The sequence below is a fragment of the Desmodus rotundus genome, chromosome 3, assembly GCF_022682495.2.
Source record: "Desmodus rotundus isolate HL8 chromosome 3, HLdesRot8A.1, whole genome shotgun sequence".
NCBI lineage: Eukaryota > Metazoa > Chordata > Mammalia > Chiroptera > Phyllostomidae > Desmodus > Desmodus rotundus.
Window position 1 is genome coordinate 22,217,474 of NC_071389.1, and position 25,290 is coordinate 22,242,763.

The 25,290-nt window shown below is 36.5% G+C and overlaps 2 protein-coding genes and 1 non-coding gene across 8 annotated transcripts in view; 2 read left to right on the plus strand and 1 right to left on the minus strand.

The window, feature by feature from the left end:
- SFPQ (splicing factor proline and glutamine rich) overlaps window positions 1-25,290 on the minus strand; it is a 296,926-nt gene that overhangs the window by 8,252 nt on the left and 263,384 nt on the right. The gene's annotated exons all lie outside the window — the stretch shown is intronic.
- On the plus strand, window positions 956-24,306 carry ZMYM1 (zinc finger MYM-type containing 1). Of its 6 annotated transcripts, none has more exons than XM_045190813.2 (10): window positions 956-1,369; window positions 7,801-7,970; window positions 10,519-10,591; window positions 10,789-11,038; window positions 16,283-16,439; window positions 16,532-16,744; window positions 19,501-19,657; window positions 20,513-20,668; window positions 20,841-20,878; window positions 21,371-24,306. In XM_045190813.2, the coding sequence occupies exons 2-10, from the start codon at window positions 7,875-7,877 to the stop codon at window positions 23,681-23,683; spliced, it is 3,453 nt and encodes a 1,150-aa protein (XP_045046748.2). In that variant the 5' UTR covers window positions 956-1,369; window positions 7,801-7,874; the 3' UTR covers window positions 23,684-24,306. The 6 variants fall into 6 exon arrangements, with proteins under 6 accessions (XP_045046748.2, XP_024410316.2, XP_045046749.2 ...); XM_024554548.3 differs by having other exon boundaries at window positions 19,504-19,657; XM_045190814.2 differs by lacking the exon at window positions 956-1,369 and adding an exon at window positions 1,378-1,402.
- LOC112299694 (U6 spliceosomal RNA) lies at window positions 19,264-19,374 on the plus strand. The gene has a single exon (XR_002974286.2). It is a non-coding gene; the product is annotated as a U6 spliceosomal RNA (small nuclear RNA).

Sequence of the window (25,290 nt, forward strand, 5' to 3'; positions counted from 1 at the left end):
CTCCTGAGTTCTTTTTAAAATATTTGATAGTTGACAACAAAAATTATAACACTGTTTGATGGGGTTTACAATTTGAATACATATGACAACTATAACATAAAAGGTAGAAGATAAATGGACTTACATGGGAGTAAAAATTGAACTTGAAGTGGTCAAATATTGATTCTAGGTGGACTATGAAAAGTTACTTATGTTTATTGTAATCCCTAGAGCAACCACTAAAAACAATATACAAAGAGAAATGGTCAGAAACACAATAGATAAATTGAAATGGAATACTAAAAGGTGTTCAAATTAGCCAAAAGAAGCAAGAAAAGGGAACAAAGGGAATAGAGAACAGATAATAAATGGTATGGCTAATGTCTACATACCACATTATGAAGGTAAGGATAACTGTTGAAGTTAACCTCGGTTACCAGTCCAGTACAACGGGTCCTTAAATACTGTTTCATTATAAAGCGGATGGCAGGCCTTAGCAACTTAACACTTGTACAATTAGCCTAAGGTAAAGTTGAGTTCATCATACTTCACTTCGTGGAAAGTTGCATAACCCATTGACGATAATTGAGGACTAAATGTATTCAACATCACCAAAGCGTCTGAATTTGAGCTTAATTAACTGCAGAGGATATTCAGGGACCATAGCAGTAAGGGTCAGACGGTCCTTTTGGCGTGGACATCACGTTGACATGGGCCTCACATTTAGACTTTTCATCGCATCTCTAGTAGGGTCAAAGACAGGATTGCAATCAGTTCATCCTTCAACTTGATATATCTTAGTCCTATTATGACTTAATAGCACATTTATTTGACCCTATACTTAAATAGCATTTAAAATCTACCATAATTTTTACCAGTTTGGGATTATTTTAATTTTTAAAATACTAAGAGCACCCCACAATGGAAGAAGCCTGAACCCCCTCTCTCTCTCTGAGAACAATTCCTTTTACTGGGAATGTACTGTGTACCTGGCACTTCACTTCACAAGCTTATGAGTAGGCACTATAATTATCCCAATTTCAGGGATGAAGAGACTGGGATTTACATAAGTTGCCAACAGAGCCAACTCTCGAACCCACGAAATCTAACTGCCCTGCCTGAGGTCTGAATCAACGCCTCAGCCTCTAAGGGTCCAAATCTGGTTGCCATCTAGGTACCTCTTCGACGGTTAAGATCCCCGGAGGCCCTAACTCCCCGCCCCCTCACCCGCCTCTGTTCTTTTCCCAAAGTAGCCCTTTCCCAGCGTAGGGAGTCAGAGCCCCGGCGGCCGCCTGCGCTGCGCATGCTCGGCCGCAGAGCACTGCGGGAAAGGGGCTGGGCCTGCGCAGCCTCGCCGTCCCGTCGAAGTTCCTGCGAGAAACCTCGCGTGGTAAGCATGCCGGAGAGTAGTTACTAGGCCTTAGTGCGTGGTTCTGGTTTTGTTCTTATTTCTGGCTTAGGGCTGGGCAGAGAGTTTCGCTTGTGGAAGGGAGGAGAGAGCGGCACGTAGGACAGCGTTTCTAGAGGCGCTGCCGCGCGGGCGGGTTCAGCCGTTAGGGGGGTCGGGAATTCGGGGGTCGGGGCCCCGGTTTGTGTTTGTAGTCTCCTTTATCCTAATCCGGGGTCAGGGCCTCCTTGCCCCCCACTTCCAGCGTTTCTCGCCTCCTACGGCTTGTGCGTCCTAACTGGGCTTTCAATCTTTAGTCTCCGCGGTTTCCGTTTCTCAAACGTTTATGTGATAACACTTGTGGCTTCATTCAGTAATGATTTTTTTCAACCCTCAAAACCTGGGATTCCTTTTGTCAATTAAATTGTACACGGGATCTCAACTAAAAAAAAAAAAAAAACCCAAGTAATTGAAAGTTTGACTCTTGATGAATTCGGACTTAAAATGGAATTAGATACAGGTGCAATCTTTATCACTTTATTTCAGTATTTTGCTTTATTGTACAGGATTGAGAGTATCTTGGTTTACAATGGACCAGTGTTTACAAACGAAAATTTTTTCAGCTTTCTCAGGAGGCAATATTGGCATACTTTTCAATTAAAACAAAAGCTGGAAAGTAGATAAATGGAGAATTTTCTCTTAAGAGTTGGATCACCAATAACATCTGACGATTTCTTGTATTCCTCATCGCAAATTTACAAGACAAGAAGCCCTTAAAATTGATAACAAGAACTAAATTACAACACTGCCCATTTAACTCCTAGGTTGAGGCAAGAGCATTAGAGGATTAGATGTCCTTGCTAAAATAGTGGATTTGCTTCTAGGGTTTTCTGTGTGCAAAGGGGTTGTGCAAAGCTGTGGCCTTCCTCATCACTGACATAGCTACAGGGAATTGAACTATATTTACCCAAATGGCAGGAAAATCTATCTCGTGAAGATCTCTGTTAATCTACGCAAATTAATGCTTTGGATATCCTCAAAAATACTTAACATTTGGTATATAACATATTAAGTGTACTTATGATTTTATTAGTGTTGTTAAAGCAAATTTTTATTTAAAAACGAGATATAAATGAAATGTTTGCTGAACCTCAAAAGCTATTTACAAGATTAATTTCAAAATTTTTGTTGTCCAGAGTCCTTCCTGATGACCTATCTGCTTCTCCAACTTCATTTCCTTCCACTACCACTTTTGCATTTTTATCTCCAACACTAACTCCCCTCCTTATAGTTCCTATATACTTGTGCTTTTGCACATGCCTCCCCTAAACCTGGAATATCCCCCATTATTGCTTCACAGAAACCCGCTCTGTAACCTAACTGAAATTCACTTTCTAGAAGACTTCTTTGACCATCTTCTCTTTCCTCATTTCTGATTTGTACCTGTATACGCTTAGCACTTACACTATTGCAACTTTTATACTGTGCTAGCCAGAGCATTACAAGTGTTGAGACATCCTAAACCCAGTACCGAGGCACTTCATAGCGACCCTTGTTGCCTACAAAACTAAGCATGGACATTTTAGTATAATTTGAAGACCATTTAGTCTTCTGCCTCTGACCTTCCTGTCAAGCCAATAAAAGAGCTTGCATAACTCAACTGAATAAAACAAATTTTTGCAAGGTGTGACATAGAAAGAAGTAGCTGTAATGCAAAGAAATAAGAGGTTGGGGCATACCTGCTTCTAAGACTCTCATTGGTCATTTTATTTTTGCTTGTGTCCATAGAGGACAGTACCTTAATTATTGTAGCTTTATAGTAAGTACTCAACTTTTTTCTTTTTTGAGGTCGTCTTGGCTATTCTGGGTTCTATATACATTCTGTATACTGTAGCATCTTGAAAGTCCCACAAAAATCTCCTGCTAGTATTTGGATGTGTAATTAGTTCAATTTAGGGAAAGTGGACTAATAAGATTCAGTCAGTCAATGAGCATGCTGTCGCTCTCCATTTATTTAGATCTTCCTTAATTTCTCTCAGCATTATTTTGTTTTTAGTGTAGAGGTCTTGACATATTTAATTAGGTTTATTCCTGTATTTGATTAGATTTATTCCTGTATTATTTTATGGTGCTATAGAAAATAGTTATTTTTTTTAAAGATTTTATTTATTTTTAGAGAGATGGGAAGGGAGGGAGAAACAGGGAGAGAGACATCAGTGTGTGGTTGCCTCTCACGCTCCCCCAGCTGGGGACCCAGCCCGCAACCCAGGCATGTGCCCTGACCAAGAATCCAACAGCGATCCTTTGGTTTGCAGGCTGGCTGGCACTCAATCCACTGAGCCACACTAGCCAGGGCTATTTATTCCTTTTCAAGATTTATATCTTTTTTTTTTCCTTGCATTATTGGCCTGTATAGAACCTCTGGTACAATGGTGAAGAGAACTGATAAAATTTTTAAACCTTGTATACATTGACATTGTATTAACATGATCCTGCTAAATTCTAGTAGCTTTTTTTCTTTTTTCTATTTGTTATTGGGGGAAGAGGCATTCCTTAGGGCATGGCCCCCTGGTGTCTCAACTGAAAGTCCAGGTCTCTACCAAGGTCCCTTTACTAGGCTTAATTCAACTCTGTTTTTAGCTCTGCAAAACTACTATAATCTCTTCTCAGCTCTTTAGCCTCCCAGCTGCTATTTTCTGCTAGGTCTTTCGGATTAGTAGAAATGCAGTTTAGGAATCAGCTAATTAGTGGAGGAGGGGGATATTTGTATGCAAACCTGGAGGCTTTCTCTGGTTCCCTCACCTCCCAGATTGTGCCTCTGGAGTTCCAACTGCTTTGGCAACCCAGAACTCCTGTCTCCTTAGCTCATTATGCTGTTGTTTTCAGTTTGGGCTTTTTCCTCTACTCTGTCCTGAAAAGTGTCCTCAAGGGTAAAGCCTATTACATAACTGTTTTCAGTGAGAAGGTTTAGCGTGCCAGGCTACTCTGTTAATCCTAAATTTATCAGTTTTATCAATCTGATAAAATCTGTAGCTGAGTTGGTTTAACCACTGAGTAGGATTTGAATAGGCAAAAATGACTTTGCAGGTAGGAGAACAGTGTGAGCACAAGTGTAGTGGGGAGGAATTAAAAGATTAAGGTAAAGCAGTTTGAAGCATCAGGTTTACATAAGCAATACTGTGCTAATTTTCCAGGAGTGTATACATTCCCTCTGGAGGTCTGTTTGTGTCTGGAAGTAACTCCTAATAGCTTGTAATTTCTTTGAGGCCTCATGTTTAACTTTAAAAATTAATGTGAATTTTGTTTTCTTCTCCATGACATATCCCCCTTTTTTTATTTATCCCTCTTTTGTCTAAAGATCCCTAGGACTGACTTTACAGTGCATCTGGAAAAGGAAGTCATGGATTTGTTATTCATACATGTTTTTTGCGTTTCCTAATAGCTAAAGAAATGTTTTATTACACTTTACCATGCCTCAGGAATATATTTTATATTCATTAATTACATTTTCGGGTGCTCTCCATTATTGACCTATTTGTGAGATGACTGCCACATTTGAAGGGATTCCAAGTTGCCAAAACTCACTAATGCTTTATTTATTTTTTTTTCAAGTGAATACGTTTTTCTATTAATGCTTTATTTTTAATTGATGTGTAGACTTGCATAGCATATTTACTTTTAGGTGAATGGAATCTACTTAATGACAATCTAGTAATTAATTTCCAAGCCATTTGCTTTGCTGGTTATGTGTAATTCTCAAGCAGGCTGGGCAGTGGCCATAGGAGCTTTTATTGCACTTCATAGCCAGATCTTACTTTAATTTTCTACCTTGGGATAGGAGCTTTGAGTAGAAACTGAATTAAAGATCAGGGTGTAGGGTAAGTGGTTGAGTCCCAACCTCAAAAATAAAATACAATGGAAAAATTCCTTAGGTTTTTCTTGTACTGACTCAGAATAAAGCCATAGACCTGGAATTACTCCTGTAAGACTATCCATATCTGTTTTAGTTAGCCCCTGCCCTCCATCATCATGAATTGTAAATGTAAAGCCTGTTCAGAAAAGAGTATGTTTGTCTTGGGGGTGATCAAGAAAGGGGAATCCAGACTTGTACTCTGAAGCCAAGTAAGGGTGGAAGGAAGGGAAAGAGTTATAAAGGATTTAGAATCAGAGTTAGCAGCTACTAGAAAAGTGGAAAGTAGATCTCAATGAAGGAAAAAATGCAAGGGACCATTCTGTCCTTGAAGCAGAGGTGTGGGGCTGGGCAATCAAAAGTTTCTCTTGAAGTTCCTAAAATGTTACAAAATGGAATTATTTTCTACCCCTGAATGTGAGTTTGGATTTTAGCTATTTACCAAATAGGAATCCATTGATCTAGGAGGGGTGTTTCACAGGCATGAGGTGTGATGGGAAAGTAGATTCAAAACATATTTAGAAGGTAATTTGATCCAATTTGGTGATAAAATGTGGAGACTTTGGGAATTTAGGCCTACCCCTAGATTTCTGGTTTGGGAAGTTAGGTATATATGATAGTCCATTTACCAAGAAAGGAATCATATCTAAAGCAGGTCAATGGGGATAATATAAAAGTATGATTTTTAATTTCTTAAATTTGATGAACTTGTGAAAAATCTAATGGAGGTATTTACTAGCTGGAGTTCAGGGATGTATGGGGAAACTAGCCCACAGGTGTTAGTTGAATTCAAGGTTGTACCCATAGAGCAAGTGAGAAGAGCCCTGGGTGTCAAGAAGTGTCCAAACCTATAGAGAACTTTTGTAAGGTATTATATGAGCCAAACTGATGGCATGTGTTGAGGTACAAGATCTCAAATGCTCTGGAGAGGCCTGGCCAGTGTGGCTCAGTTGTTTGGCGCACCATCCATGAACCGAAAGGTTGCAGGTTCAATTCCTGGTTAGAGCATATGCCTGGGTTGCAGGTTTCATCCCAGTCAGGGTGCCTGAAGGAGGCAGCCATGTTTCTCTCCTCTCTCTTTCTCCCTTCCCCTCCCTCTAAAATCAGTGAGCATGTCCTTGGGTGAGGATTTAAAAAAAAAAAAAAAAATCAAATGCTCTAGAGAGTAACCGTTTTGAAGTTTCTTTTTATACATTTGAAATCAAGGAGGGGATGCAAGAAAGATTACATGAAGGTCAGAGAAAGCAAAGCTGGGGTTGGATTAAAGGATAGCTAAGATCATTAGCTGTCTTGAGAGTGGTTACATTTTAGGAAGAGGAGCCTAAAAGGGGGCATTTCAGCCCTGACTGGTCCAGCTCGGGTTAGGCATCAACCCACAAACCAAAAGGTCACCACCGCTTTGATTCCTAGTCAGGGCACATGCCTGGGTTGTGGGCCAGGTCCCCTGTTTGGGGGGTGTGAGAGGCAACAGCCCACCGATGTTTCTGTTACACATAGATGTTTCTTGCTCCCTCCCTTCCCCTATCTCTAAAAAAAATAATCTTTAATAAGTAAATAGGCGCATTTCAAATGTATGTTAAACTAGATGCACACAGACAATGAACAGGGCTTCCTTAAGACAAAGATAAACAGTTGTAGGTTGGGGTGTGACTACCTACCATGATCTGCCCAGTTAGGAATCTATTATCAGATCACCTTGTGAAGTTACTTTCCATAAAACCCTCTTTTTAAAATTTTTCAAAAAATTTTTAATTTTAGACAGAGGGAAAGGCAGGGAGAAAAAGAGGAAGAGAAACATCTATGTGTAGTTGCCTCTCATGTGCCCCCAAGTGGGGACCTGGCCCGCAACCCAGGCATGTGCCCTGACTGGGAATCCAACTGGCAACCTTTGGGTTCACAGGCTGGCATTCAGTCCACTGAGCCACACCAGCCAAGGCAAAAATCCCTTTTTTTCAAAAAGAAAATATTTATTGATTTGAAAGACAGAGAGTCAGCTGCCAGCCCCTGGGAAAGGAAGTGGGGTGGAGAAAGGCTCTGGTGTGCTCAGTGGAGAGAGCCTAGTTAGTGCTGGGTCCTTCCTCCTGAGGGCTTTTACCTGAGGTCTCCTGGGAGGAACGTAATACAGTATTCATCAGCTTTCCTGTGTGTATCCTCAGAGCCGTGGTCTGCACTGATTTATCAGCACTAAAGGAGTGGGTCAGTAGTCTTGCAGCTGGTCTTGATGTCAGGCATGGTGTCACTCTGCCTGCTTTTGCTGCTTTTCTGGGACTGGAGCTGAAACGCAGCTGAGTCCTAGATGTCATCTCCTGGGATTAATGCTTAAGGGAGTGGTCATGCAGGGCTTGTCGTTTTGCCCATTGCTAGGCACCTGGGGCTCTCCACCCTGGAGACCCTCTGTACCTGGCCCATACTTCCTGCTCTGCTCATGCCTAGCTAACTGCCTACTACACTTGCAGAAAATTACTGTATTTAAGAGAACTAATTTTAAAATCAGAACTTGTCTTCAATTTATATTTTATTTTAGGTATCTGAAAACTGTTCCTCAAGAAGAAAACCATTAGTTTGGAACTGGAGAAGTCCTTTACATCAAATACTCAAATGAAAGACTCAGCATCAGAGGCTGAATGTGACAAGGCAGCAGCACCGCAGTTGCTGCGGCCAGACAGAATTAAGACAGAACCTGACAATGCTCAGGTACCTTGTCCTTTTTCTACAGCATCATTGAATTATAAGTTTTAGTTACCGGTATTTAGATGATGGTTTATTGGTTGAAAGCTTTTAATCCTGTTAAAAACTTAAATACCAAAGCAGTTGATCAAATAATACAAGGTATAGTGGTGTTCAGTGCCAAAACCAAGTATATGGAAGAATGTGATTTGAGAGAAAAATAAGCTGTTTGGAATTGGGTATTTGGATGGATAAAAGGATTGCCTAGGATATCATGGGCCTAGCTAAGGTTAACACATTTTTGGTTTTGTTTTCCTTTTTTTTTTTAAATCATTTTTGTTTTTTAATTACAGTTGACATACATTATTATATTACTTTCAGGTCTACATCCCAGTGATTAGACATTACATAACTTACTAAGTGATCATCTCAGTAAATCTCACACCCCTCTGACAACATACATAGTTATTAGAATATTATTGACTATATCCCCTGTGCTGTACTTTACATCCCCATGACTATTCTGAACAACCAATTGTACTTCTTATTCTTCTTTTTAACTATATTTTGCTTACACTATCACAGTTTTCCCACTTTTTTCCCCCTTTGCCCTCCTCTACCCAGTCCCCCCCTCCCTCAGCCCCATGTTGCCCATGTCAGTGGGTCATGCATATATATCCTTTGGCTAATCCCTTCACCTTCTTTCATTATGTACCCCCCTTTGTCCTCCCCTCTGACAGCTGTTGGTCTGTATGCCTCTTATTCTATTTTGCTCATTAGTTTATTTTGTTCATTACCAATTGTACTTCTTAATCCCTTCACCTTTTTCACCCATCACCCCAGTCCCCCTTCCATCTGGCAACTGTCAAAATGCTCTCTGTATCTATGAATCTATTTCTATTCTACTTGTTTATTTTGTTTTTTAGATTCAATTTTTGATAGATATGTATTTATTGCCATTTTTATTGTTTATAGTTTTTATCTTTTTCTTAAAGAAGACCCTTTAACATGTCATATAATACTGGTTTGGTGGTGATGAATTCCTTTAGCTTTTTCTTGTCTGGGAAACTCTTAATCTGACTTTTGATTCTAAGTGATATCTTTGCTGGATAGAGGTCCTTGCTTTTTCATCACTTTGAATATTTCTTGCCAGTTCTTTCTGGCCTGCAAAGTTTCTGTTGAGAAATCAGCTGACAATCTTAAGGGAGCTTCCTTGTAGGTAACTAATTACTTTTCTCTTGCTTTAAGATTCTGTCCTTGGCCCTGGCATCATCCCATTATACTAAGGTTACAGGTTTGATTCTTGGTCGGGACCCATACAAGAATCAACCAGTGAATACATAAATAAGTAGAACAACAAATCAATGTTTTTCTTCCTCCATTTCTTTCTCCCTCTTCTCCAATACTACCAATAACTAATTGTTTTTTTTTAAGATTGTATTTTATTTATTTATTAAAGATTTTATTTTATTTTTTTAGAGAGGGGAAGGGAGGGAGAAGGAGAGAGAGAGAAACATCAATGTGTGGTTGCCTCTTGCGTGTCCCCTACCAGGGACCTGGCCTGTACCCACGCATGTGCCCGAGACTGGGAATGGAACCAGCGACCTCTTGATTTGCAGGCTGGCATTCAACCACTGAGCCACACCAGCCAGGGCCAGATTTTACTTATTTTTTAGAGAGATGGGAAGGGAGGGAGACAGAGAGAGAGAAACATCAATTGGTTGCCTCTCACAGGCCCCGAGCTGGGGCCCTGGCCTACAACCTAGGCATGTGCCCTGAACCAGCAACTTCTTGGTTCTCAGGCTGTTTTACAGTCCACTGAGCCACACCAGCCAGGGCAATAATTTGTTTTTATGCTACTGCCTCTATTAAGTTGTAGAATAAATAAATTTTACATTTTAGAATTACTTCCTTTATAATTTTTTAATCCAAATCAGTTTCATATTTTTATTTTTAAACTTTTTCAGACATTGCATGCTAAAACTATAAAGGTTTAATTGATTCAAGGTATGAGTATTCTTTAAGTAGGACCAAATTTCTGTGGAATATTTGCATATGATTTAGCTGTAATTTTCAATGAATCAAAAAATAAATTCAGTTTTAATTTATTTCTAGTGTCCTCCTTAGAAATACCCTAAAGTAAATCAGTATCCAGTAAGGATCTAACTCCCCTTGACTTGTGACAGTGCAGAATGTTGTCCATCTAGGAAGTATCTGTTACGTTTTCAATCCATACACATTCAAAAACATAAATCAAGTTCAGATAGATTGCCTGCTGCTGTGAAAAAAAATCCTCCCTTGTAAAACTCATTCAGCCCAATCTAACAATTTTTGTGTTCAACGCCTTTATAAAGGCAAGTAGCTGAAGTCACATTTAGATACATAGAAAACAATGAGGTAATTGATTGGTATTATCAGCCAAATGTCACCAGAAGGGGAGTGCTTACCTATGTACTATGGTTCAATTGTTATACAATTCACTGAATAGACTTAAGCATAATTTATCATTTTCAATCAAATAAGTGGTTGTTTAAAACAGATTGTATTTATTATCATTTTTTTATTATTTTTTTAGGAGTATTGTCAAGCCCAACAGTCTCAAACTAAGGAGAATGAACAGAAAATAAACACAACATTTTCAGACAGTGGTAATAGAATTACTTAAGTTGATTACATTTATTTTGACCATTGTGATAGCCAATTTATTCTATTTTTTTAGAATGCCCTTAAATAGTGCATTGTATTGACTTTTAAGTCCAAAAGTAACCTCTAAAATAAAATGAAAGAATGCATACTTAATTTTATGTAAATACTGATTCTTTTTCTTCTTGTTTTGTTTTTATAGCTTCACAGTCGACTACAGACACTAGGCCTCCTCTGGCATCATCTGGCATGAACAAAATGCTTCCTTCAGTTTCAACCACAGCTGTTCAGGTTTCCTGTTCTGGTTGTAAGAAAGTTCTCCAGAAGGGACAGACTGCTTATCAAAGAAAAGGGTCCACTCAGCTTTTCTGCTCCACACTGTGCATCACTGAATACATTTCATCTGCCAGTTCACCAGCTCTCCCCAAGAGAACTTGTGCAAACTGCTCAAAGTATATAATTCTAAATTATGCCTCCTTTCATACTTTCCCACCTAGATCTTGAGCAGCGTCTTGGCTGTAGTTTTCTACATTTTCATCCTTACTCTGAAGACGTATCACCTTGGTTTAGGGAAAAGAAGCTGCTGCTACTTTCAGTTCCTCTAATTCTTTAGAAATAGTTTGTTGTTCATTGAGAGATGTGCAGAATTTAAAATATAAGTTCTATTTCTCTTCTACTCCAAAACTTATTTTCCTGTTTTTTCAATGGGATTAGTGTATACCCATTTTATCACTTAACTGTGTATGGAGCGACCTACTAAAAGAATCATACAACAGTTATTTTGGATCTTCCAGGGTATAAAAATTGTTTCTTTTGCAATGGTAAATGAAGTTATTTAATTACTTTGAGAAATTGAATAGTCATAGGTAAACATAGATGGGTGGATATAATTCTTTCAAGATTTCTGTGAGCTATTGTGGTCTTGGTTGTTTCATTTTTTTTACATACGTAAGTCATTTTAGATGCAGAGAAAGAAAATAGTAGTAATTTCATAATGAATTCATGAAAAATGTCTCAAAATATCTTATTGCACTGTACTCATACTTGTGATGATGCACTGACCCTGGGTAATGAATGAAACCGTGGGAAGCAAAACCTTACATAAGGGGGGACTGCTGTACATGCTGAAGTTTCAAAAGTATCAAGAACTTCTTTGTTAGTAGTCCCATCTGTTTTGTTAAATGTATATAAGAATTATGAGTATTAAATAATATACTTCGTGATCAGCACAGTACTGGCATATCGTAAGAACTCATAAATGTTAGTTATCACTATTTTTATCTTAACAAACTCACAAACTCTTTAATGGTTGCTTCAGTTCCTCATTTGGCTGCTGCTTCAGGTCTTATCCATTGCTTCAAGTCTTACTCCCTGGAACTTTACTTACCTTTCTCTTGTCCTTTTCAACCCTTTAATACTATACTTTGTCTTTTTTCTTTTTTGCTATGGGCTGTATGGCACTCTTTTTAGCCTGCTTTCTTCTACAGAATCACAAAACTGGAAGGGACCCTGGAGAGCAACCAGTCCAAATATTTTCTTTTGATTTTGAGGAAACAGAGGCCCTGAGAAGTCAAGGTATCATGTTGCTATGTTTGCAGTTTACCCATTATACATCTTTAGCAGATTTCCCAAACAAATTGAAAAAGATGAAGCAAGAAGGATTTAGGGTATAAGTTGTTTTCTAGCGCAAAGGAATTGAGTGTGAGCAAAAATATGAAACAAGCTCTGCTTCCTTTGGAATAAAATTTTTTGATATAAAATACTATTTTATAGGTGGTAGTAGTGCCTAGGCTAGGAGAGGCCATCCATTGTTTGGAGGATCCTATGCCATTTTCAAAACCTCTTTTTTTATTCCACATTCATTAACCTCTTGTATTAATATATAGTTCTCAAGATTTTAGCTAATTATTGTTACTGTTGAGGTTTTGTAGCAATGATTTAAAATCTATATTGAGTTTATCAAATTCTTATATTCATGAACGAGGTGAAAAATAGCTTTGAAAATGACATTTTAAATCATGTTAGAAAGATAAGGCTTTTTTTTGAGAACCATGTATGTAAGAAGTGTCATTTCTGCCCTTTAGTGTCCCAGTTGGAACCAGTTAGAGATCTGGAGAGCAATCAATAAAGTTTGAAATAACCCCCTGCACTAATGCTGATAACACTTACTTATAGGAAAGCTGTTCAGACCTATGCTCAGTTTGTTTAAGCTAATTTTAGTCACTTGTAACAAAATTCACTTCTTTTTAATCCCCACCTGAGGACAGTTTGTTTTTCATTACTTCCAGAGAGAGAGGAAAGGAGGGACTAGGGGAGGAGAGAGAGAGAAAGAGAGGAGAGAGAAATATCAGTGTGAGAAAGAAACAATTGCCGTCTTATATGCATGCCAGCCAGGGCTTGAACTCGCAACCTGGATATGTGCCCTGGCCAGGAATCGAACCCACAAAGCTTCAGTCTACAGGATGATGCTCCAACAAACATCCACACTAGCCAGGGCCAGAATTTACTTTTCGAGTTTTTATTTATAAGGCCTTAGATTAAAGTCAGCAATCTAATATACTATTAGCAGCATAAACCAGTAAGCATTTCCAGAGTTCCATACTTCTATCAATGCAGTTTCTTCTGCCTCCTTTCCCATCAGGTTAATTTTGTGTCTTAAAAGCCTGCCTCAGATATCTTTATCTCTTGGGCTATTCTCACATCATTCCTTCCTCTCTTACTTTCCTACAACCCTCCAGATTAATTGCTCCATACTGTGTTTTCATTGTGTTCATAACTTCCAAAGCATTCATCTAAAAATTGACACTACCCAGTTTATTTTTTTCCCCTAGCAACAATTACTTTATTTATTTAAAAAAATTTAAAGAATTTTTTTTTTTCTATTACCATTTAGTCCCCTTATACTTCCCACACTATCCATTTCAGAAGATGAACTTCTTAACATTAGGACTGGATTATAGTCATCTTTATATCCCCAAGGCCTAAACACTGCCCGGCACACAGTGAATCCTAGAATTTTATCTCATGAAGTACAAGGATAGTACAACTCAAACTGCATTTAGAGCTATATTTTAAACCAGTAAAATAACTGATGATGTGATAATGAAATGAACCTGTTATTTTTGGTACCATCTGTTGAAGAGGGTAGAAAAATCATACATAGTACACTAAAACTTTGTAAGTATTGAAGTGTGAAAATAGTGTTGATTTTAGGGGCATTTCATCTGAAAAATTTTTATCCTGAAATACTGATATTCTGGAGGTTCTAGCTGGTGAGGTATGTTGGTATTTATGTAGTGGCAGTTCCCAGATTTTCTGGTCTCCAGATCCCTTTACACACTTGAAAATTATGAAGACCCAAAGAGTTTTAGTTTTAGACAGGATGTATCTACCAATATATATTGTATTAGAAATTAAAACCAAGAAATTTTAAAACTGTTTAATTCTTTAAAATAAACTCAGTGCATGCATATTGACATATTTTTATGAAAATTAGTCACATTTTTAAAAAATTTATTGAGAAGAGAAACTCTAAGAATAATTCAGTGACCATTGTTTTTATCAGTTTTACAAAACTGGCTAGGTTTTCATATCTGCTTCTGTATGCAGTGTGTTGTAAAATACCATTTTGGCTGAAGTCTAAAAATCTGGCCTTAAACTATAATTAAAAAAGGGAAGTCCCCTCTACTAGGCTTTCAGATAATTGTGGATGCTTTTTTGATGCAACATCAGAAAACAAGTGTTAGTTGTAATGCATAATCTGAAACCATAGCAATGAATTTTTTGTACTGTTAACTAAAATACATTGGTCTATAGGGTCCGGCACGACTAACGCCACTCTTATTACAAAAATCTTTTATTACAAAATCATAAGCATGTAATTCTATTAACAATATCACACTCAAGCACACCATATGGCATTTTAGGTGAAATGTTCAAATTAAAACTCTAAATTATTACACCCATATTATTACCCTACCAAACACATTCAAACAGGCCTTACTTCTGCTGGACCCTCTATTTGTACTTTGGTTCTTTTTACCCATAAATGATTTTTGCTATATCATCAGAAAATATTGGGTCACTGTATTATGTAGATATTCCAAATGTTGATGTATTTCATTATGCAATATTTTTTTTTAATTTTTTTTTTTTTAAATCACTAATCTCATCAGGAAAGCCTTCAGTGATAGGGAACAAGAAAGCTGGAGGTGGCAGATATGTTTTCCAAAATTCTTATTTTCAGTGAAAGCTCAAATTTTATCATTGGCAATGAATACTGCCAGGTTTTGGGGGTTTTTTTTGAAGTAACAGTCTTTATTCATTGTTGAGAAAATATCTGCCAGGTATACACTTCTTGATAATAGTTTGTCTAATAGTTGTTCTTTCAAGTAAAAATGGGTTTCATGGAAAAAGTAGCTAACTTAGGTTGTAACTCTTAACATTGCCACATGTGGTTTTCCTTGAGACAGCCATCATCCTTGGGTGCACAGGGATAACACTTTATGCCTATATCCCATTTCATCACACAGGGTATTTAAAAGATGTGATATATTCTAGGATCAAGTTCATAAATGAATAATTTTTACAGCGAAAGCTCGGCAGTGATAACACTAGTCCTAGCACGGCTGTGCCACTGCCTTGGTTTGTGCTAAGGCTCTGGCAGTTTTACCCACCATTGCTTTTTTTTTTAATTTCCTCCCAACTTACTGAGGTGAAATTCACATGACAAAAGGCCATTTCAGTAGGATTTAGTACACCGATAGTGTTGTACAAGTACCCCCTCTCTCTAGTTACAAAACATTTGTCAACCAAATTAAAGTGCTTTATTAAGTAGTTTCTCCCCATTTCCCTCTCCTTTCCCCATAGCCCCTGGCAACCACCAACCTGTGTTTTATCTGTGGATTTACCTGTTCTGGATATTTGGAATCCTGCATGTGATCTTTTAAGTGCCTAGATTCTTTCCTTTAGCATGTTTTTCAGGTTCATCTATGTTGTAGCATGTGTATCAGTACTTTGTTCATTTTTTATAGCTAAATAATATTCCAATGTGTGAATACACTCCAGTTTGTTCATCTTTTCATTCATTGATGAACATTTGGGCTGTTTTTAATCTAACTGTAGTGAATAGTGCTGTTACGAACATGCATGTACATGTACTTTTTTAGAACCCTAGACATTGAATTACAGGGACCCACTATTGCTTTTGGGTCATGAATTAAAATGTACAGTGAAAAAGTAAAAAATATCTTAATGTGAAATAGTTTTGATCTTGTGGATTCCCTGAAAGTATCTGGGGGATCCCAGGGATTTGCAGACCACACTTTGAAATCTTCTGTCCTGTAGATTTCAAAGTTCGTCGGGTATGAATATGTGAGTTGTCATCATATTATTATCACTAGCACCAACTAATGCAGGTTAGGTAATCCTTAGAGCTGTACTATCAGATGTGTTTTATAATTCCTACCTCACAGATGAGTAAATTAACATTTAGGGAGTATAAATGACATAAGTAAAAGAACTGGATACCAAATTCAGGCTTTCTTATTTCAAGGCTAATGTTATTACTATTTCACAGTTTTTCAGGTGAAAGAAACAGGGGAGAGGGTTGTTTGAGGGAGTGATTTTTAGCTTATGAAGAGAAACTTTAATCCTGGTAAAACGTTAATGGTGCCCTTGTTATTTATTTTTGCTAGAGACATCTTAAATCTAAAGGATGTGATCAGTGTCCAGCTGGAAGATACTACCTCTAGCAAAAATTTTTGCAGCCAGTCTTGTCTAAGAAAACTCTCCGTTACGCTCTACACCGACAGCATTTCAACTAAATGCAGCATGTGTCAGAAGACTACTCTCGTAAGTTGCATTTTTTTTTTTATCTTTTAGGGACTCTGATCTGCTTAAATACCAGAATTTTCACTGAATCTTTTTTTATTTTTTTATCCTAGATTCAGTATGAAGTAAAATACCAGAATGTGAAACAGACTCTTTGCAGTAATGCCTGTTTCTCAAAGTTTCACTCCGTTAACAACCTCATCATGAACTGTTGTGAGAACTGTGGGACTTACTGTTACACTAGCTCTGATCTGTTCCATATACTTCAGATGGAAGGACAGTTCCATTACTTAAATAGTTCAAAAAGTATTTCGGCATGTAAGCAGGTAGGAATAAAGAAATGTTGCCTAAAGTGAGGACCACTCTATTTGAAATTGACTGCATAGGACTCAGATGAAAAATTGAAGATTGAGTTCCTTCCATTAATTGGTTTGTGAATGGTTTCACTTTAGGAAAATGTTGGGATATAGATTTTAATACTATCGGCAACAGTTTTAGTTGGTAAGATGGTGGAGGAGATGAAATAAAAGACTCCTGATAGTTCCTTCTAGTATAGTAATTCATGATAGGTGCTATGTGGAGATTTTCCTCAAGAATCTCAGGGTGATCATTTTACCTTGAAGAAAGACAAGCAGATGGAAACTTGTCTATAAACAACAAATATAGCAAAAATAACAGTAGTCTACTGATAAGACTCAGCCACAAAAGCGTTTTTGTTTTTAATTCCATTTATCACTTTATACCTAAGCAAGGTTTAGGTAAATCAAGAATGTCATATTTTTTCTGAATTAGTCATAGGGAGGAAATACACCAATGAGAAATAATCTGTTGACAGGAGAGCCTTGGGTGGGTGATCCTGAGCAGAGAAGCTGGCCCTGCTTTGGTGGACTGAGATGAACACAGTGGTCTGAGCCCCTTTCATGAGGTGGGACTGTCCCAGTATCTTGCTTGTTTAGATGATGCTTTGAGATGCAACTCTATCCCTGTAAGTTCTTTCTTAAAAACAAGCAACTGAAGATGGGAGTTTTAACCAACCACAGTTCACATAAGTCATTTGTGAACCACATCTTTTTTATGGCAACTGCCCACACCAGAGAGTATCATGTCTTGGGACCAGAAATGGGAGAATGGAGGGCATGGAAGCCTTCTTCCAAAGGCAAGAAATGCCATTCCTGGTTTTCCTTTATTCCTCACATTCATTAAATAGGCCTTGTTCTGTTTTTAAGGACTTGTATTGAGTACTTATTCAGCCTGTGTGATGAGGCAGGGCTGATTTCGGTAGATATGTTAAAAAGTACCACTTAGGTAGCCCTGGCCGGGGACTTGGTTCATTGGAGCATCATCCTGTTCACCAAAATGTTGTGGGAGACAACCAATCGGTGTTTCTCTCTCTCTCCCACCCATTTCCTCTCTCTCAAAAAATAAATCAATAAACATATACTGCAGTGAGGATTTTTTAAAAAACAAAAAACACCTAGGTTCTGGCAAGTTAGCTCAGTTGGTTAGAGCATCGTCCAATATGCCAAGGTTATGGATAAGATCCCTGGTCAAGTCACATAAAACAATCAGCCAATGAATGCATCAATAAGTGGAACAACAAATTGATGTTTCTCTCTCTAAAATCAAAAATTTTCCAAAATTATTTTTTAAAAAGCATCACCTAATACTATGCACAGCATTTAAGATATTGAGTGTTAGTGATAATGGAGAAAACCCAAATTGTTAGAGAGCTATGATCAAGAATTAGAAAATGTTCAACTCTGAAACTAAAAGTGAGGTGGCTTTTTAAAAAGCGATTGTTTGGTTGAAATGTAATGATCTTGGCTACATCTTCTTATAGAGTATATTAAGTATTAGCTTTCCCATGTGACTAAATAATTTTAAAGTATACCACTGTTGTTGGTTAATGTTAGATACTGGTGAACTGTTAGTGGTTTCTCAAAATATAAAAATTCATACTAATATCCCTGGCTGGTGTGGCTCAGTGGATTGAGCGTGGGCTGCAAACCAAAGGGTCACTAGTTCAATTCCCAGTCAGGGCACATGCCGATTGTGGGCCAGGTCCCCAGTGGGGGCCACGTGAGAGGCAGCCACACATTGATGTTTCTCTCCCTCTCTTTTTCCCTCCCTTCCCCTCTCTAAAAATAAATAAATAAAATCTTTTTTAAAAAATTCATACTAATAAAGGATAAAAATAACAAATTTTCAAAATTATACTCTTTTTGTTTCCTCGTTTCTTTGCTAATATCCTGTTCTTTCACAGAAAAAGAAAATTTGTATAAACTATTTTCATTTGTCTTTGTACATTATGCCCCCAAAAGCCATCATGGTTAACTTCTTAAGTCCAGGAATGATGGTTCCTCTTCACTAGAAAGACTAGGTGAAGAACCTCACAGTTTATCCTTTTCTTTTGTGCACTCACTGCTTATTGAACACACTGTCATCTGTATCTCTTGCTGCTTGTATGCTTCCTTTCAGTGTGCCTGCAGTTTTTCCCATGTAAGGTGGTCTAGAAAAAGTGACTCCCTCATCATCTTGTAAAGTATGTTAAGCGCTTTTCTAGCCCCTCCTCAGCACCAACAAAAGGCTTTCCTGAGCTGATGTCCAATTGGGCATTGAGGAACAACCTACAGTTATAAATCTTTTCTTCATTTGTAAAATTGGCTTTGATTGCCTGGGGTGGTGAACATATTTTATGACCACTTTCTTCGTTGCTTGCATGTGTGTTATAATTGCTATTATATATCCAACAAATACTATAGTTACCTAATGGAGTGGTCAATTTCCTGCATTTTAATCTTTGTAACTCATGGTGCCTTTTCTGGTTTTTAAGAAAGTAAAAATGGTGCTCCCTTCGGCAGCACATATACTAAAATTGGAACGATACAGAGATTAGCATGGCCCCTGCACATGTGTCAAGGATGACATGCAAATTTGTGAAGCGTTCCATATTTAAAAAAAAAAAAAAAGTAAAAATGTGGCTTCCCTCTCATTAGTTGTAGAGCAATGGTATTGGGTATATTTTTATGATACTATGTTAATAATTTGTCATATATCTGCAATATATTATTTTACTCTCTAGCAGAAACCAGCCAGAACACTTACGTCTGGGCTTTGCAAATCATTGAAGCCCTCAGATGAAATGATTGAGATCACTAATGACTTGGGGAAGACAGAGCTTTTCTGCTCTGTTAATTGTTTCTCTGCTTACAGTAAAGCCAAGTTGGAATCTTCTACAGGTAATACTGGCTTAGTAATCAGAGGTTTAGTTAGCTCCTGAAGCATATTACTGCCTCCTTTAATGCATAACCTTGATTCATTTCCCACTTAGAATAAAAGTCAAAACCATTAAAAACTTGTTGCAAAGAAATGATTTCCAGTATTTTTGTATAAAAGGCAGGCTGCTTCACCACCAGACATTTAATGTTTGTAAAGATTGTTGTATTAGAATAGCATCTTGTACTTAGTCCTGCTTTGTAAAAAACAAGGCTTTACAATTTTCACATAAAGTAGAGCCGGTCGGAAATAATTTGAAGTTCACTAATAGAAAAGCAGATAATCCAGGGACAACTATACATTCCCTCAAAGATCCACCTATAGGACCAGTGATGCTATTTACATACAAAGTGCAGTACAGTACATGATGCCCTTGGGGCTTGTACATCTTGCAAACTGGCTCATAGAAATCTCTACAAAACAAGCTTAAACAACCCAGTTTCATTTGTGCTGAGGTTTGTGATTCTTGAAAGAATTAGAAGTGATGCCTGTTAGCAGATTATATAGGAGTCTCTTTTCTGTTCTTCATGGTCATTTCACAGATATTTGCTTGAAATTTCAGGCGATTAGTATAAAGGCTGAGAAATTGTATGCAAAGGTAAAAGATACAACATGATAGGAAATGTAAATTATTGGTTTAATCTTATTACTGATGTTAAACTCAAGAAGCTGGCTTTACCTAAGCCCTAAAAAAATCACTCCAGTACCCAGCAATACCTAAAGTTATTAGACAGTTTGCATTGTTCATTGAAAACACTTGTTATTAAATAGTGCTTTCTGATTGATTCTGCCTTATTTATAAGAAATCTTTTTATTAGTAAATAATTCCATGGTGCATGATACTTCAATGGAACACCTTTCTCCAGAGAAGCAAATTTCTCCAAAGAAAGATACAACTCCAGTTATTAGCAATATAGTGTCATTGGCAGATACTCCTGCTGACCCACCCATCATGAACTCTGATGTCTTACAAGGTAAAAATTGATGTGACATTTGACATATATACTGTTTTGCCATAATTGATCAATCTATATTCTAAATGTTCTTTGTGTTGCCTGATATGAAAGAACCAATTATAGTTTATGATGCTTTTATGATGCTATTTAATAGATTATAATATAAGATCTTGAATTTATGCTTTAACAGGTACAGTTTCTTCAGAAAGAGGAAATGGCCTATCAGATGTAAGATTTTTTTTTTTTTTTTGCTCTTAAGCTTTTCTTTTTTAAATGTGTGTGTGTATCTCAGCATATTATTCCTATTTTGATCCTAGAGCTCAAAAAATACAGCAATAAACACCTTTTGGTATTTATGTTCAGTTTCTCAAATGTCAAGTTTGACATTGTTATTAATAAGAATATTTAAACAGAAGTATTACTAGCCATAGTTTTTTCCTTTGAGTTCTTATTTTTCTTAATATTTATTAAGCAATTCTACTCACCTGAGCAATAAAAAGTATTCTAGTATTTTTATTATAATTACATACCAAAAGACCCTTGAGCAGTTAATGTTGAATCTAATTGCAAATAGATAAATTATAAATTGTTAATGTTTCCCCCACTGGAGCTCATACTATAACTCACCCAGTGACTTTTATTATTAGAATAGGTGCATTTGATACTTTAATTATTTGGAAACTGTTAAAACAAATATGGTTTTCTCACTTTCTCCTAAAGGTTTCTAAGAGTTCACCCAGCGAGTCAAGTAATGGTGTTGCTAACAGTAGTGTGGAACACTCAAGCCTTTCGCCATCTTCATCAGTACTCAGTCAGCATACAGTTGGCTCCGGTATAGAAGTACAAAAAGACCAACTGTCAAACCAAGATGCTACAAGCAATAAGAAATCTATGAAAATATGTGATAGACTCTATCACCCAAAATTTACATCTAAAGTACAGAAAGTTAAAGGTAAATCAAAAAGTTTTAAAAAATTTCAGTGTTCAAATTTTCAGAAGCTAGAAACCAATGTTAAAAAAGATGCGACATTCTGTTACTCATGCCAGTTGTTCTGCCAAAAAAAATACAGCTATGGAGGACAGTCATTTGCAACCCAAGGAATTTCTAATTGGAAAAGAACTCTGAAAAATTTCAGAAAGCATGAAAAAAGTAAAATGCATTTGAAGTCATTGCAGTTTTGGAGGGAATACCAGTTTTGTAATGACACTGTCAATGACAATTTACCTATTCATTCAAAACAGATCGAAGGAAATAAAAAGTACCTAAAGCTTATAATTGAAAATATTTTATTTCTTGGAAAGCAGTGTTTACCCTTAAGAGGAAACGACCAGTCTATTTCATCTGCAAATAAAGGCCATTTTTTAGAACTGTTAGAAATTAGAGCAAAAGATAAAGGAGAAGAAATATTTAGACTTCTGAGTTCACAAGTTGACTTCTATAATAGTACACAGATACAAAATGATATTATTGAAATAATAAAGACTGAAATGTTGCATGATATTGTGAGTGAGATCAATGTCTCCTCAGCTTTTTCATTAATATGTGATGAGGCAACTTATAGTGCCACTAAAGAACAGCTTTCAATTTGTATAAGATACCCACAAAAAACATCAAAGGCTATCTTAATTAAGGAAAGGTTCTTGGGTTTCATTGATGTTGAAGAGAGGACTGGGACCAGTTTACACAGGTCTATCACAACTTACCTGCAGCAAATTGGAATTGATTTGAATAAAATACGAGGCCAGGCCTATGATAGTGCCAGTAATTTGAGGATAATATTCAATGAAAGTGCAGCAGAATTCAAGAAGGAAGAGCCAAGGGCTTTATATGTACATTGTTATGCCCATTTTTTGGATTTAGCAGTAATTAGGTTTTGTAAAGAAGTAAAAGAACTCCGAAGTGCTCTAAATACTCTTGGTTCGTTGTTCAACACCATTCATATGTCTGGGGAAATGTCTGCAGACTTTGAAAAGATTTATAAACTAAGTCAAAACAAAACTTGCAAGAAACATATATCACAATCATGTTGGACAGTCCATGATCATACATTACTATCTGTGATTGAGGGTCTTCCAGAGATTATCGAAACATTGGAAGTTGTATCAAGCCATGCCTCTAACACAAGTTTGGCTGATGAATTGAGTGATTTGTTGACACTGGTTTCCAAATTTGAATTTATCTTTTGTTTGAAGTTTCTTTATCGAGTATTAAGTGTTACAGGAATTATTTCCAAGGAGCTTCAAAGTGAAACCATAAACATTTTTTCTTTGTCTTCAAAAATAGAAGCAATTTTGGAGTGTCTATCATCTGAAAGAAATGATGTCTGTTTCAAAACTATCTGGGATGGAGCAGAAGAAATATGTCAAAAAATAACCTCTAAAGGTTTTGAAGTTGAAAGACCTTCTTTTCATAAAAGAAGAAAAATTCAGAAAACAATAGATCTTGGCAATTCAGACAGTGTGTTTTTTCCTACCTCAACAGAAGAACAATATAAAATTAATATTTATTACCAAGGATTAGATACTATATTGCAGAATTTAAAACTGTGTTTTTCAGAATTTGATTATTGCAAAGTGAAGCAAATTTCAGAACTGTTACTTAAGTGGAATGAACCATTAAATGAAGCAACAGCCAGACGTGTCCAAGAATTTTATAAATTTGATGCAGACATCATCCCAGAACTTAGATTTTATCGGCAATATGCAAAGCTCAACTTTGTCGTAGATAATGATCATATCAACTTCATCAGTATCGGCCATTTGTTTATTCAGCATGGTCTTCATAATAATATTCCTTGCATATCAAAGCTATTATATACTGCTTTGTCTTGGCCGGTTTCCTCAGCAAGTGTTGAAAACTCATACTCTGTACTGCCTCGTCTTAAAACATATTTATGTCATACCACGGGAGAAGAGAAACTTAGTGGCTTGGCCCTAATGGCTGTGGAGCAGGAATTGGCAAATAAACTGCTGGAGCCTGAAAGACTCAATGGAATCGTGGAAAAGTTTATATGTCAGATAAAAGAAATATAGTACTTGCTAATCTGCATTTACCAGAAAGAATTTTTTATTTCTATGGAATGTAAGTTTTTATTTCAGATTTTTATCTCTTAAAATTTTTATCTTCACCTTGCCTTTTTCACTTTACATGGTATTTTTGAGATTGTACCATGTCAGCACATAAAGAGTTTCTTGATTCTTTTTTGTAAAATTGCATAAGATTTAATTATATGGATGTACAATTAAATACATAATGTACATAATATATGGGAATAGTCTCTACCAGATATTTAAACTCTTTTTTGCTCATATAAATAATGCTGCATTTAATAACTTTGCACATAAGTCAGATAGCACATTAGTAAGATAAAATTTTAAGTTAATTACCAGGCCAAAAGATTTGTACACTTTGGATGGGCACATTGCCAATTTACAAGGATTGTGCCAATTTACAGGCCCACGAATAGGTGAGAGTCAAGTACTTTTATCTTTGCTGATCTGTTAGTCAGATAATAGTATTTTAATCTCTGTGGAGATTAAATCTCAGTGGAATTTTGCACTTTCACTTAAGGATGAGGTTGGGTGCCTGCTTGAACCATTTATAATCCTTTACTGTGAATTATAACATTTAAACATTAAAACCAAATATTGCTGTGTTTTTGCTTGAAATAATAGCTGGATGACACAGTAGGAATTCTCAACCTACTTTATGAAAATATAACTTTTTCAAATAACCCCAAAAGGACTCTTTATCTACCTTTACACTTTGTAAAAGTTAACAAAGGAAATCTGTTCCTCAAAGATCTGAAAAAATTTTAGTGGTAGATACAGCTGTGCCAGGTATCTCTTTCCTTTTGGAGGGAATATTTCTCTCTGGCACTTTTCCCTTGCTGTTTCTTTCTTCAGTTTTTATAATCTATAATTTTTCTAAAAAACATCCATTTCATGGAGGATTTCCTTTCAAATGTATTTGCTTAGAGTTGTAGAAAGTATTCTCAGTTTCTTCTATACACTAATACTTCATTGATCTTTCTATACACGTTTTCTTGATTACATCAACTAGTGATTTGTTTTTCATGCATTCTTAGGTTTATCAGTTCTACTTCACTTTTTAATTACGGTTTATTTTAACATACAGATAGGAAGAACACAGGTAACATTTAATCCTATTAAACCCTAACATTTTTCCATACTCCCGGATTTTATTCCTGAAATATTATAGATCAAATTAAAACTCCCTTAAAAATCTTTTCCTGATAACATTTCTTTTTTTCTCTAGTGACATTAATTTTTGGTGTTCATCGTTCCATGGATGCGTAGTTTTATACTTAGCATACAGCCTTGTTTATAAACTTTACATAAAACTGCATAAGTTGCATTACACATATCTTTCTGCAGTTTGCTTTTTTCATTTAATGTTTTTTGAGACTTGCATGGATTTCTTTTTCATTTATTTTAACTGCTGAAGAATAAGCCATTACAAATATACAAGTTCATCCTTTATTTAAGTGGATAATACTGTATGGTTTTCCACTTTCATTATAATACTCCAAGGATCATTTTTATATGTGGTATGCACTTTTACATTCAACAAATATCTATTGAAACACTATATACCACACATTTTTCAAGCTGCTGGA

Coding starts and splice junctions, on each gene's coding strand:
- ZMYM1 (XM_045190813.2), top strand. CDS start 7,875: ATGAAAGACTCAGCATCAGAGGCTGAATGTGACAAGGCAGCAGCACCG. Junction 7,971..10,518: donor CAGAACCTGACAATGCTCAG/GTACCTTGTCCT, acceptor TTATTTTTTTAG/GAGTATTGTCAAGCCCAACA. Junction 16,440..16,531: donor TGTGTCAGAAGACTACTCTC/GTAAGTTGCATT, acceptor TTTTTATCCTAG/ATTCAGTATGAAGTAAAATA.